Source organism: Geotrypetes seraphini, chromosome 5 (assembly GCF_902459505.1).
Source record: "Geotrypetes seraphini chromosome 5, aGeoSer1.1, whole genome shotgun sequence".
Taxonomy (NCBI): Eukaryota; Metazoa; Chordata; class Amphibia; order Gymnophiona; family Dermophiidae; genus Geotrypetes; species Geotrypetes seraphini.
In genome coordinates this window covers 126,547,626-126,561,325 of record NC_047088.1, presented here as the reverse complement: position 1 = coordinate 126,561,325, position 13,700 = coordinate 126,547,626, and the positions used below count along the sequence as shown (strand labels likewise).

The following is a 13,700-nucleotide window of genomic DNA, read 5'->3' as shown; positions in this document are numbered from 1 at the left end:
GTGAGGAAGACCGATGTCGTTCCTGGGACCGGACAGGATCGGCAGCATCACGGGTACGTAGTGTAGGTGTTTCTGCCAAGAGCACCGGCATGGAAGTATTAATCGGTACCGAGGGGGTCGACACCGATGGGACAGTGTGAGGCTCGGACCGGTCCTGTACCAGAAGGTGCGGTGCCAGCAACGCCGGCAACAGTTGTTGGAGCTGTTGTTGCAGCTGCTCCTGTAACTGTGTTTGGAGTATGGCCGCGATGCGGTCGTCCAGGGGAGGCACCGGTACCGCTTTTTTCTTCTTAGGTACCACAGGTGCCGCTCTACGCTCCGGCGATGAGGAGGCAGATGATGAGGCACTCACTGAGATCGGAGCGGAGCGTTTGCGGGGCCGGTGCGGCGCCGGGAGGGCCGGTGTCGCAACCGTGGCCGGAGGGCGCTCAAGGGAAGAGGGAGGCTTCTTAGCCGGCTTACCTGGGCCCAACGACCCCGAGGAAGGGTCCGGTGGTGTCGATGTCGTCGGTGCCGACTTTTGTGGTGCCGTCGACGTCGCAGCCGGTTCCATGGCAGATCCGGTACCAAACAAAATATTTTGCTGGATCTGCCGATTTTTCAAAGTACGTTTTTTAAGCGTAGCACAGCGGGTGCAGGTGTCAGCCCGATGCTCTGGACCCAAGCACTGGAGGCACCAATTGTGTGGGTCGGTGAGGGAGATCGGGCGTGCACACCGCTGGCACTTCTTAAAACCCGGTTGAGGGGGCATGAAGGGAAACACGGCCTCCGCAAAATTGAATCCGGAGGCCTGTATGGTGGCAACAGGCCCCGCCGGGGCCGGCCTGAAAAAATAAAGAAAACTCGACGAATTTTTTTTTTTTTTAAACAAAAATAAAGGGAATCCGATAAGAAAAAAAGGAAAAAAGTGAGAAAATACGCGAGCGGGAAGGCAAAAAGTAGTTTTTCAACGGCCGTTGAAAACACATGCGTCTTCTTCGCGGAAACGAAGAAACTGGGGACCACGCTCTCCTCCATCAGGCGGGAAGGCACTCACGCATGTGCGGTGCGGCCAACTAGAACTTTCTAGTTAAAAAGGTCTGTACCGGGGCTCCGTCGGTGACGTCACCCATGCGTTAAGAATATGCTGCCTGCTTGTCCTGGGATAATGAAGGCTCTCAACAAAGTATTCAAAAATAACACTCTAAATGAAGATCAGACTCGTCCATGCACTCATTTTCTCAGTAGTCAATTACAGATGCAAAAGCTGGCCACTATAGAAACAAGAGAAGTTCTTCTTCACCCAGAGAGTGGTAGAAAACTGGAACGCTCTTCCAAAGGCTGTTATATGGGAAAACACCCTCCAGGGATTCAAGACACAAAGTTATACAAGTTCCTGCTGAACCAGAATGTACACAGGTAAGGCTAGACTCAGTTAGGGCACTGGTCTTTAACCTAAGGGCCGCCGCGGGAACGGACTGCTGGTCACGATGGACCACTGGTCTGACCCAGCAGCGGCAATTCTTATGTTCTTATGTTAAGACAGTAAGGAAATTGACTCATTTGAGTTATGGTGCTGGAAAAGGATTTTATGCATGCTGTGGACCGCCAAAAAAACTTACAAATTGATTCTGGAAGAGATCAAACTGGCTATGTCATTTGAAGCCCAAATGATGAAGATACGACTCTCTTATTTTGGTCAAGCCATCAGAAGAGAACGATCATTGGAGATAGATATATGGGGACAGGCAAAGATCTCAATATGTATACCTTGGAGGAAAGGCAAGAGAGGGGAGAGATGATAGAGACATTTAAATACCTATGTGGTGTAAATGCGCACAAGTCATAAGAACATAAGAAGTTGCCTCCACTGGGTCAGACCAGAGGTCCATCGTGCCCAGCGGTCCGCTCCCGCGGCGGCCATCAAGTCCATGACCTGTGAAGTGGTTTCTGACTATTTCTATAACCTACCTTCACTTCTATCTGTACCCCTCAATCCCCTTTTCTTTCAGGAACCTATCTAGACCCTCCTTGAACCCCTGTAGCGTGCTCTGGCCTATCACAGCCTCCGGGAGCGCCTCCGGGAGTCGAGTTTCTTTCATTTGAAAGGAAACTCTGGAATGAGAAGGGATAAGTCTCCGGAGTAATCTAAGGAAATAGTATTTTTTTTTTTACAGAAAGGGAGGCAACATGCATGGAACAGTCTCCCGGAAGAGGTGGTGGAGACAGACTGTGCCTGAATTTAAGAAAGCATGGGATAGGCTCATGGGATCTCAGAGAGAGGAAGAGAATGGTTACTGCAGATGGGCAGACTAGATGGGCCATTTAGCTTTTATCTGACATCATGTTTGTGAAGATCAAAGGAACGAGGCAAAGAGGGCGACCTGCAATCAAACGGCTGGACATATTGAAAACAGCCAAGGGGATGACGCTGAAGGACCTTACCGGACTAGCACAAAACAGATTTTTGTTTTTTTAGATATGTAATTCATCAAGTCACTAGAACACAAATAAGAAGTGATGGTACTTCACACAGCAAAGAGAAGGAAAACAGAAGACAAAATAGAAAAATTCATATATTTAGAAGGATGTAATTGTTTCTCAAAGTTACTAAATTTGATAACCATGCAAATTAAAGCAAGAGAAACAAATATTTTTCTGGTACAGACAGGAAACTTCATACCTTGCTGAGACAGCATTTTCCAATTGCTTGAAGCAGTTCATTGGTTTTCTCAGGTTCATGCCCTGCTATGATGCGAGCTGGCTTTACTGACAGTGGTTCTTCTGTCACCATCATTACAACATCTATTGCCTTTTGAAGAAAGCTGATCTTTGCATCCTTATCCTATTAAGATACAAAAAATATCTCTCAGATAAAAAAAAGATAAGGTACCTTGATAGTATTTTTTCCAGTAGACAGGAATACCTTAGGGTATTCTGTCCTCTCTCGTGAGCATACTGCAGAAGATCAATCACAGCTTTTGAAACCTCCACCTTCCAGGAATCTGCTGCCCCCTTCAGTTTGTTCCAAATCATGCAAGAGCTTTAGAGTAGAGAGTTGCGCAGGGACAGAAATCCCACCCGTCCCCACCAGAATCCCACCTGTCCCCACAAAGAATCTCCTCCGTCCTCGCCCAAAAAGTGCATCATAGAATATGAGCACTTTAAATAATAAATATCAATCTAAAATGAACAAATTAGAACAACAGAAAAAGATATATAGAAGGCTAAACCATCGTATCTACCAAAATATATACACAGCGGGAACCTTAATGTGTTACACAATGAATTTAAAAACTTAATTAAATATAATGATAACAAATATTAATCAGATGAAAGATAAAAAGCATGATAACAGATTTTGGTACAATTCATATATAAAACCAAGAAATCAATATGAAATAAATAGCATATTAAAGCTCAAATTTGAATTAATCAGACAGAATGATATTTATGCTAATGATTGCTTTAAAAATATTAAAAGACATGGTGTGACAAAATACAATGCAAAATAATAAATTAATACAAAAGACCATCGCATCAAAAGTCATACTATATCAAGATGCAATACAAAATAAAAGCTTAATAAATACAATAAATAATCTCATCAAGAAGTATAATGTAGTAGGGGGGTGCATGATAGGGGCAAAGAGAAAAACAAAACAGTACTATAAAAACACATTTGTATAGAGAACATAATATGACATTAGAGAAACATGATGCAGATGAGAGGAAAAGGCTGAGTTAAGTGGGCTAAAAAATGAATAGGATATAGAAAAACAAAACAAAATAAATAAATAACATGAGACCATAGGACTGGCTAAAAACAAATCCAAAAGAAATGGAGAACGTAAGGCCATGGGAATAACAAGCTCTAAGGGAGAATGCAGCTGGCTAAAAAGGACTGAAAACAAAATCAGAATTAAAGCGTTGAATATCCATAAAAGACTACTAAGACCAGTGTAACGTGCTGATTATAAGCTGTCTTTGATAGTGATGGAAAGTCCCGCACATCTTTAATCAAAACGGCTATAATAGCAAAAGCCAAACGATGAACCACCTGACATGCCTGGGGATATGTAGGTGCTAAAGAAACAAAAAATATAGGAAAAAATGTAAAAAATAAGGGTAATGATGTTATAAGTAAACAATGTAATTAAGCCAAAGAGGAACAGATGGTCTTAATAATTGAAAATAAAAAAAAGGAAGACTCGCTGAATAACAGAGATGGAAACACCCAGAATAGACACCGACATATAAAAGACCCGAACTAAAAACATAGTTGTTATGCATCAAAATAATCTTATGGGTAACAGACTGACTAGATAAAGCTAATGGCATAGAAAGACCCCATATGAAGCAGAAGACTTACCAAATGGCCGGTGATAACTGGAGAGAGGCAAAATATCATAAAAAAATGCTATGGAAGAATCACCTTGCACGTGCCACCACCCGACCAATCAGCAGTAATGCAATGAGCTCAGCTCGTAAGCACACTGAGTGCCTACGTGCTGAGCTCACTGCTCAGAATGGCTGTTCCCACCACGGCACCGGACCGGTCTCATCTTGAAAATTAGGTAGGCCTCAGAATGGGAGCCCCGGATCCATCCCCGTGGGAGTCCCGTGGGCCTAGGAGGGGTCCCCGTGGGAGTCCTGTTGATTTTGGGGGATCCCCACGGGACCCGCAGGATTCCCACGATCCCTGTGCAGACCTCTAATCTAGAGTAAAAGAGAAGAAAAAGAAGGGACACGGTAAACTCTCCAAAACCAAGGTTCTGACCTGCTCATTTAACATTATAACAGTCAGTAATGAAACTATAATGCAGGGGTGCCCAATACGTCGATCGTGATCGACCGGTCGATCGGGAAGGCAACGCGAGTCGATCGTGGAGCCCATCCCGGGTTCCGTGATACACTCGTGTTGCTGTCCCGATCGACCGGCCGATCAGCCTTCCTCTCCCCAAGGTTCCCCACCGGTCATCACTTCATACCCATTCTCACTGCGCCCTTCCTTGCCCGACTGCCAGAACCCGTCTTCCCTCTCTCGCTTTTTCCCATAGACAATCTTTGATAGACTGGGGTTTGATGTCACTTTCTTCGGGAGAAGGCGGGAGGAAGGTCTAGGGAAGTCACGATCCTGGAGAGCTGAGCGCCAACTGCCCCCGGCGGAATCAACAGAGCCACCAGACTGGAGAAAGGCAGTCGGGAGCAGGAGGTGCACTGCCCAAAAATGCAAGAACTGCTGCTGCTGCTCTGATGTCTTGAGCCTGATAATGGGAAGTTGAAGGGGGGGGGGGGCGCTACGCATTCTTCTAAGTGCCATGCTGAAAGGAAACTGGAATGGCTCTCATGGAAGGATTTTTCTTTTCCTCGGCCCTGGGCATCCAGAGATTTGGGCTTCGTGCTGACCAGCATTCCTCTCCCCGATGTCCATCGCTGCCTGCCTGGCCCGGAACTTCCTCTCCGACATCAGATTTGAAGGGGAGCAGAACGCTGGTCAGCGCAAGGCTTCTGCAGGGAGAGCTAGGGGCGGCGGTGGCTTGGAGGCCTGTTCCAAACCTAGTGGCTTGGGGGAGGGCAGGGAGATTTCTTTCAAGAAACAAAGGGGGCAGGCAGGGAGACAGAAAGAAGTGGGGCAGGGAGACAAAGAAAGAAGGGAAACAGAAAGAAAGAGGCAACAGGGAGACAGAAAGAAAGTGGGCATGGAAAGAAAGAGAAAGAGAGAACAGGAGGCATGGAAAAAGAAAGAAGGGGGCAGGGAGAAAGAAAGAAAAAGTTGGGGGAGAGAATGAGGTCTGGAGAAGAGAAAGCATATAGGAGCCTGAAAGAAGGGAAGAAATATTGGATGCAGGAGTGGGCTGAAGTCAGAAGATGTCAGAAGAAGAAGTGCAGCCAGAGTGAAGTGAGAAGTCAGAAGAAAGTGCAACCAAAGACTCATGAAATCACCAGACAACAGAAGTAGGAAAAATGATTTTATTTTCAATTTAGTGATCAAAATGTGTCCGTTTTAAGAATTTATATTTGCTGTCTATATTTTGCACTATGGCTCCCTTTTACTAAACCGTAATAGCGGTTTTTAGCGCAGGGAGCCTATGAGCGTCGAGAGCAGGTGGGGCATTCAGCGCAGCTCCCTGAGCTAAAAACTGCTATGTGGTTTAGTAAAAAGTGAGGGGGTATATTTGTCTTTTTTGTATAGTTCTTCCTGAGGTGACAGTGCACTTTGAAAAAAACCCGGAATATGAATGATATTAACATTTTCTCTGCCTTTCAGTGTGCTTTGTGGGGTTTTAAAAAATTATTTTATTGTTGGTAGATCATTTTGACTTGATCATTTTAAAAGTAGCTCGCAAGCCCAAAAAGTGTGGGCACCCCTGCTATAATGTATAAATGAACATCACCATTGAACAGTAAATCACATTAAATAAAAGCAACAGCCTGAATATCAGTGGACTCAATTATCTCTTTAGATTCTATTTACAAACTGAGTCTGAATCCATAGACTGACTGGCAGAGAAGAAATCTTAGCTATGGACAGGACAATGAAGCATAAGGTAGAAACAGGAACATCAGAAATTATCAGGCGGTGGGGTTCAGCATACCATTCCTATCTACTGGAAAAAAAATAATCATCAAGGTAAGAACCTAATCTCTTTCTCCAGTGCAATAGTGCTACTCCTCTGGTCGATTGTGCTTTCATCACCATTGGCAGTTGTTTGCCACAAAGCAGGTGGAGAAGATTGCTGTCCAAATGGGAAATGGTGGCCTTGGAGGCTGGTCTGCCTCAGGTTCACTCTCTATTTAGGACAAAGATATGGTTCGATAAAAGAAACTCAATAGTTGCTTCCAGGTTAACGCAAGAGAACTCTGCTGATGTCAAACAGCTTTAAAGCTTCATCTTTCTTCTTAGAACCTATAGAATTGAAAGGCTGGTACCCTGACTTCCTGGTTTTTGTGAAATGCTAAAACCACCTTTAGCAAAAAGGAACACAAGGTTACTTCCATTTCGGTGATCCTCAGAAACGGTTCCCTGCAAGACAAAGTTTGCAATTCCGACACTCTTCCGGCCGAGGTAAATGCAAATGGAAACACCGCTTTTATCCATGAAAGAAGCTTCCTCCAAAGGTTCATACAGGGTCCACCGAAGAGCCTCTAACACGATGCTGAAATTCCAGGAAGGACAGGGATCTCAGATCGGTGGCCTGAGCCACAGAGCTCCTTTCAAGAACCTAATAATGTCCAAGTAACCAGCCAGGAAGACTCACTTATCTCAGTCTCTAAAGCAAGCCAGGCCTGCCATCTGAACCTTAAGGAATGCCACTTCTAATCTCTTTTCCATGCCCTCACTGACAATACTGGGGCTTTGTTGGGCTCCAGATTCTCCTTATTGCAACAACGCTAAAAAGTAGATGGTTTCTTGGCCTTTAGTAGGGAGGTAATGACCACACTGAATATCCTTTCTTGGCTAGCGCCAAGCTAGAGCCATGCCATAAGACCAAAGAGACCCAGATAGTCTAGAGCAATGGTTCCCAATCCTGCCCTGGAGGACCAGGCCAGTCGGGTTTTCAGGATAGCCCTAATGAATATGCATGGAGTAGATTTGCATGCCTGGCACCTCCATTCTATGCAGATCTCTCTCATGCATATTCAGTAGGGCTATACTGAAAACCCAACTGGCTTGGGGGTCCTCCAGGACAGGGTTGGGAACCACTGGTCTAGAGCACTGTTCTTCAACCTTTTTACAACTATGGACCAGCAGAAATAATAGAATTATTTTATGGACCAGCAAACTACTAAGACTGAAATTTTTTTTAAAAAAACTTTTCCGCCCTGTCCCCACGAGCTCGGTTCCCGCAAACCATCTGATCCCATCCACAAAAGCCTCAGTTATAATTTTATATTGAACATATTTTATTAAATAAGTATAAAAAGAAACAATATTCTATACAATAGTCATTTTAATAATACAGAACAAGAATCAACAAAACCCCTGTCTCCCCTCCCTTTCACATATAAGCTCTCTATTATCAAGAAAACAAGCCAAATTATTACAGAATGCTACACAGAAATATCATGCTAACAGAATACCGCAGTCACACATAACAGGAATAGTGTTAGAGGAATGCAACTAGGGCAACTGCCCCCCTGGTCAGAGAAAGCCCTAAACCAGCTGGAAGCTAAAGCACTGCCTGGGCTTTGCAGTCACCAGATCTAGCAGAATACATATTTCAAATCTAATATATTCTAATCACAAAATAGAAATAAAATTATTTTTTCTACCTTTTGTTGTCTCTGGTTCTGCTTTCACTCTGTTCCTTCCAGCTTCTGCCCTCTGTCTCTTCAATCCAGCATCTGCCCCTTCCAACCAAAGTCTGCCCTCTCCCACTTCCATATGATATCTGCCTTCTTTCTATGCCCCTCTCCCTTTTCTATCCAGCCTGTATCCCCCTCTCTTCTTTTTACATGATTCAGTCCAGCTTCACTGCTCTCATTTTTATCTCTCCAACACCAGATCTAGCATCTTTTTTCCTCTCTCCTTATTTCTCTGCTGACCTCAATCTCTCTACCTTCTCATTCCTGTCTTTTCCCTTTCCCTCATCTGATCTCTCCATTCCACCCTGACCTCTTTCCCTCCTCTAATCTCCCTGCCAGCTGTTTCCTTCCTTTTTTCCTCCTCCCCTGTCCAGCAGTACCCCTTCTCCCTTTTCCTCCTCCCCTATCCAACATCATCTCTCCTTCACCCTCCCTCCAGGTCCAGTAGCAGCTCTCCCTTTATCCAGCAACTTCCCAGCATCCAACAATGGCTTCCTCCCCTTTCCTCCGCTCCCCTCCCAGCAGCTCTCAGTACTTGCCTGCAGGAACGATTCACTTAGGCAGCCTTGGGTCCTTTGATGGGTCACGCCACCTCTGAGGAAAGAGGAAGTTGCATCATCAGAGGCGGGCTGCGACTCAGCAAAAGCTCCAAGGCTGAAGTGAATCGCTGCAGGCAAGTACTGAGAGTTGCTGGGAGGGAAGCGTAGGAAGCTATTGTCAGAGGCTCTCGCCAGCCCTGCACAGACCGGCTGGCCCTGCACAAACTGGCAGGAATTTTCTGCGGACTGACACTGGTCCGCGGACCAGTGGTTGAAGAACTGATCTAGAGCAATCCACCTCTGTGTGAGCAAGTCCAGATACACCTGAAGCCAGAGACATTTGTCCACTTGTAGTCATACAAGATTCACATATCAAGGACACATTGGCCAATCCAGGGCCACAAGGATTACCCTCCCTGGATGAGATGCTATGTGATGGACCTATCAGGAGTCATGGAGGAAACACATATAGCAGCCCAGACTTTGGCCATGGTTGCAACAACACATTCAAGCCCATACTTCTGGTCTCGTCTTTGGCTGAAAATCCAAGGCACTTTCTTGTTGTGTGCCATTGCCATCAGATCAAACATCGGATGCCCTCAATGTCTGACAATGTTTTGGAATGCCCACAGAGCCAATGACAACTCTCCCAGGACCAACGTCTGTCTGTTTAGGTAGTTTACTTACACATTGTCCACTCTGGCTACTTGTGCCATCGTGATAGTCAGTAGATGCTTTTCTGCCCAAGCGAAAAGTAGTTTCATCTCTAGTTGGAGCGATGTTTCTTCAGGTACCTCCCTGCCAGTTGACATATGCCACTGCTGTGGCATTGTCTGAGAATACTCTTACGGCTCTGCCTTCCAGCATATTAGGTTTTGAGCCAGACAGACTGCTCTCAGTTCTGGCCTGTTTAATCGACCACTTCCGCTGCAATGATATCCATTTCCCTTACACCAGGTGACCATTGCAGTGCGTTCCCCAGCCGAATAGGCTGGCATCTGAAGTCAGTGTGACCCAGGAATCGATCTGAAGTGGAATGGCATCTGAAGTTAGTGTGACCCAGGAATCAATCTGAAGTGGAATCCCTTTTGTTGGAGACTGTGAGTGTAGCCACCAGTTCATGCTCTTACAGGCGTCTTCCATCCAGAGGCCTGATGGACACACATGCACCCTCCTATGGCAGCCACTGAGCCCAGATCCTGTAGGTAGTGTCATGCTCTAGACACTGGCTGAGACAGGAGGTTTGTAATTTGCCCCCAGAGCTGCTGTGTGCCTCTGGTAGAAAAACTCAGCATTCCAACATGTTGAAGAGAACTTCCAGGTGCTCCAAAAGTTGGAGTGGGGACTAATTGGCTCTTTCAAAAGTTTACAATCCAGCTCAGACTCTGAAAAGTTTGCACAACTGTCGCCACTGCTCTTTCTCCCTCATATAGGGAGGGAGCTCTGATGAGCCAGTCGTCTAGATCAGTGCTCTTCAACCGCCGGTTCGCAAACCGGTGCTGGTCCACAGAAAATTCCTGCCGGTCCACACAGGGCTGGCAAGATCAAAGTGCTGAAATTTCCTGGCTAGCGAGATCAATGCGCTGAAATTTCCTGTCAGTCTGCGTAGGGCTGGCGAGATCATGGGGAGCCTCCAACAGTGGCTTTCTCCCCTCCCAGCAGCTCTCGGTACTTGCCAGCGCAGCGATTCACTTCAGCAGTCTTAGGGTTTTTGCTGAGTCGCACCCCACCTCTGATGATGCAACTTCCTCTTTCCTCAGAGGCGGAGTGACATATCAAAGGACCCAAAGCTGCCTTAGTGAATTGCTGCGCTGGCAAGTACAGAGACCTGCTAGGAGGGGAGAAAGCCACTGTTGGAGGCTGGGAAGCTGCTGGACAAAGGGAAAATAAAGGGACAGCTGCTACTGGACCTGGAGGGAGGGAGAAGGAGAGATGCTGCTGGGAGGAGGAGGGAAAGGAGGCTGGGAAGCTGCTGGACAAGGGAAAATAAAGGGACAGCTGCTGCTGGGAGGGGAGGAGGGAAGAGGCTGGGAAGCTGCTGGACAAGGGAAAATAAAGGGACAGCTGCTACAGGACCTGGAGGGAGGGAGGAGAGATGCTGCTGGAAGGAGAGGAGGGGAAGGGAAGAGAGTTACAGGGGGGACGAGGGAAGGGAGAAGGAAAAAAGGAAGGAAACAGCTGGCAGGGAGATTAGAGGAAGGGAAGGTGTCAGGGTGGAATGGAGAGATCAAATGAGGGAAAGCGGAGAGACAGGAATGAGAAAGTAGAGAGTGATGCTGGGAAGGGGGTTAGCAGAGAAATAAGGAGAGAGGGAAAAAGATGCTAGATCTGGTGTAGGAGAGATAAAAACGAAGAGAGCAGAGAAGCTGGAATGAATCATGTAAAAAGGAAAGGTTGTGCAGGCTGGATGGAAGGGGAGAGGGGCATAGAAAGAAGACAGTTACCATATGGAACAGGGAGAGGGCAGACAGTGGATGGAAGGGACAGATGCTGGATTGAAGAGACAGAGAGAGACACTGGGAAGGGAGAGAGTGAAAAAAGATGAAAGCAGAAACCAGAGACAACAAAAAGTAGAAAAAAATAAATTTCATTTCTATTTTGTGATTAGAATATATCAGATTTGAAGTATATATCCTGCTAGAGCTGGTGTTAGACATAACTGGGGACTGCAAAGCCCAGGCAGTGCTTCTTTAGCTTGCAGCTGGCTTAGGGTTCTCTCTGACCAGTTGCCCTAGTTGCACTCCTCTAACACTATTCCTGACATGTGTGACTGCAGTATTCTGCTAGCATGATATTTCTGTGTAGCATTCTGTAATAATTTGGTTTACTCAGTTTTCTTGATAGTAGAGGATATGTGAAGGGGAGGGGAGACAGGGGTTTTGTTGATCCTTGCTTTGTATTATTTGTATTTATAATATGACAATTGTGCAGAATATTGTTTCTTTTTATACTTTAATAAAATACATTCAATCTAAAATCATAACTGAGGCTTGTGTGGATGAGATCAGATGGTTTGTGGGGACCAAGCTCACGAAGACGGGGCGGAAACGGGTTTTTAAAATTTCAGTCTTAGTAGTTTGCCGGTCCCTCAAGCTTCCAGAAGGCCTTGGGCCGCTGAGGGTGGAACAGGCCCATCGGCTGGGCACCAGGTGGGAGGTGGATTTCCGCCTCCGGGTGATTATTCTGTGCCTTCTGAATTTTGCCTATAAGACTGCAGTGCTGATGGCTCTTCGGCAAGGGCGCCATCTGCTGCACAAGAATCGCAGGATCTTATGCTTCTAGGATTACTCCTCTGCCGATTTGGACCTCTCTGCTCACGCCTCTTTGCTCGCAAGATCCGATTTGCTGTATTGCATCCAGCAAAGCTCTGCGTCTCCCATAATGGGACCACCTGTTTCTACGAGACTGTGGCAGCAGCTCAGAGCTTCCTGGACCAGCTGGAGGAGACTGGGTGTTTGCCTTCCTTGAAGGCACCTTGACTGCTGTAACCATCCTTGGATACTTTTATTTTTGCTCTTTATTGTAGCTTGTTTCTCCTCCCTTGGCTGTTTTGGAATCCTGATTTGTGGACCCCTCTGGAAAGACTTTTGATTGGGGGGGTCCCGACCCTTGGCTGAGTCATACTTATTACCATTGCTGGTATAGATCCCTTTTCTTTGCAGCTGCTGGAAGTTTTTGGCTGTGGAATGCTCCCCCTGCCTACTGAATGTTTGCCTATCCCTGGAAGTTTTACTTTTTTTTCCTCCTTATGATACTCTCCCTTGTTGTTGGGGAAACTTGTTCTTCCCTCCTTTTTTTTTTTTTTTTTTTTTTGTTACACAGGCAACATGGGTGGACTGGTCTGTGGACATCAATGATTCCCGCTGATTTCCTAGGTTCCGGAGATGTTTTGGAATCTACTACCGGTCTACATGCTGTGTGCCCCGCCTTTTCTGTGGCCCCATTATTTGCTGGTTTGGGATCAAAAGTGCCTCTTATTTACTCCCTTGGACTAGACCTGGTGTGGTCAGGGCTTTGGATTCCGCTGATGTCTGTTCTTGGGGTCCAGCCTTTATGCTTTGGCCTGGGCTCCCGAACTACCCTGGAGAGACGCCTTGTCCCTAGTGCTGTTGGATGACGCTTATGGGTCAGGAAGCTGGTGACATGGGTTTTGGGAAGGGACCTGATCTTGTGCGCCACCAGCAGAATTTCTGGCTAGCTTGGACTGCTTGTGTGGATACTGGTTGGTTATGATGGAGTGTTTGGTGGGGTGGACTGTAGGGATGTGTGTGGTCTGGGGAATGCCCAGTTTTGTTCTACACTTAGTGTGCAAGAGTTGGTTATTGAGGGAGTGTGGGCTGATGAGTATGTTGGGAGGGTGAGGCATGCAGTATTGGGGGGGGGGGGTTCCAGGTTTTCCTATTGTTCTGTTTTAGAGAGGGATTGCTATTCTATTTTGGACATTAGGGATTGGGTTGGGAGTGTTACATCATGACTGGTTCCTAGGAGAGGAACCCTTTGGTTTTTCTGGGGTGGGATAGGACAGATAGAGGATGTTAGGAGTTTAGGGGGTTCAGGTATGGGGAGGATTGCAAAGGGTGGGGGACAGAGAGATGTTTGGGGGAGGGTGATGGGGGTACATGGGGGACTGTGGATTGGGGGGAGGTGGGTGGAGGGGGAGGGGTTGGGATGGGGGAGTGCAAAGGAGAAGGGTTGGGGTGGGGAGGTGTTTTGGGGAGTTTTCTTTGGTAAAGAGTTGTTTCTTGTTCCTGCAGTGTCTGGTCCTGAGCAGATCTATCCTTTTTTTGTGCTCTTTTGCTTATTTTGAGAGCTAGCTGTCATGCAGGGTGCCGAAAGCTAGGACAGCATCCTGGTGATCGCATACTCTTATTT

At 46.4% G+C, this 13,700-nt stretch overlaps 1 protein-coding gene across 1 annotated transcript in view; it reads right to left on the bottom strand.

The window, feature by feature from the left end:
- The window catches only part of LOC117360389 (TRAF3-interacting protein 1-like), a gene marked incomplete at its 3' end in the record, with an annotated part of 741,717 nt that overhangs the window by 517,078 nt on the left and 210,939 nt on the right, over positions 1-13,700 (bottom strand). The window contains exon 3 of the mRNA XM_033944098.1: positions 2,663-2,824. Coding sequence (XP_033799989.1) covers positions 2,663-2,824 — 162 coding nt within the window. The remainder of the gene's footprint in view (positions 1-2,662; positions 2,825-13,700) is intronic.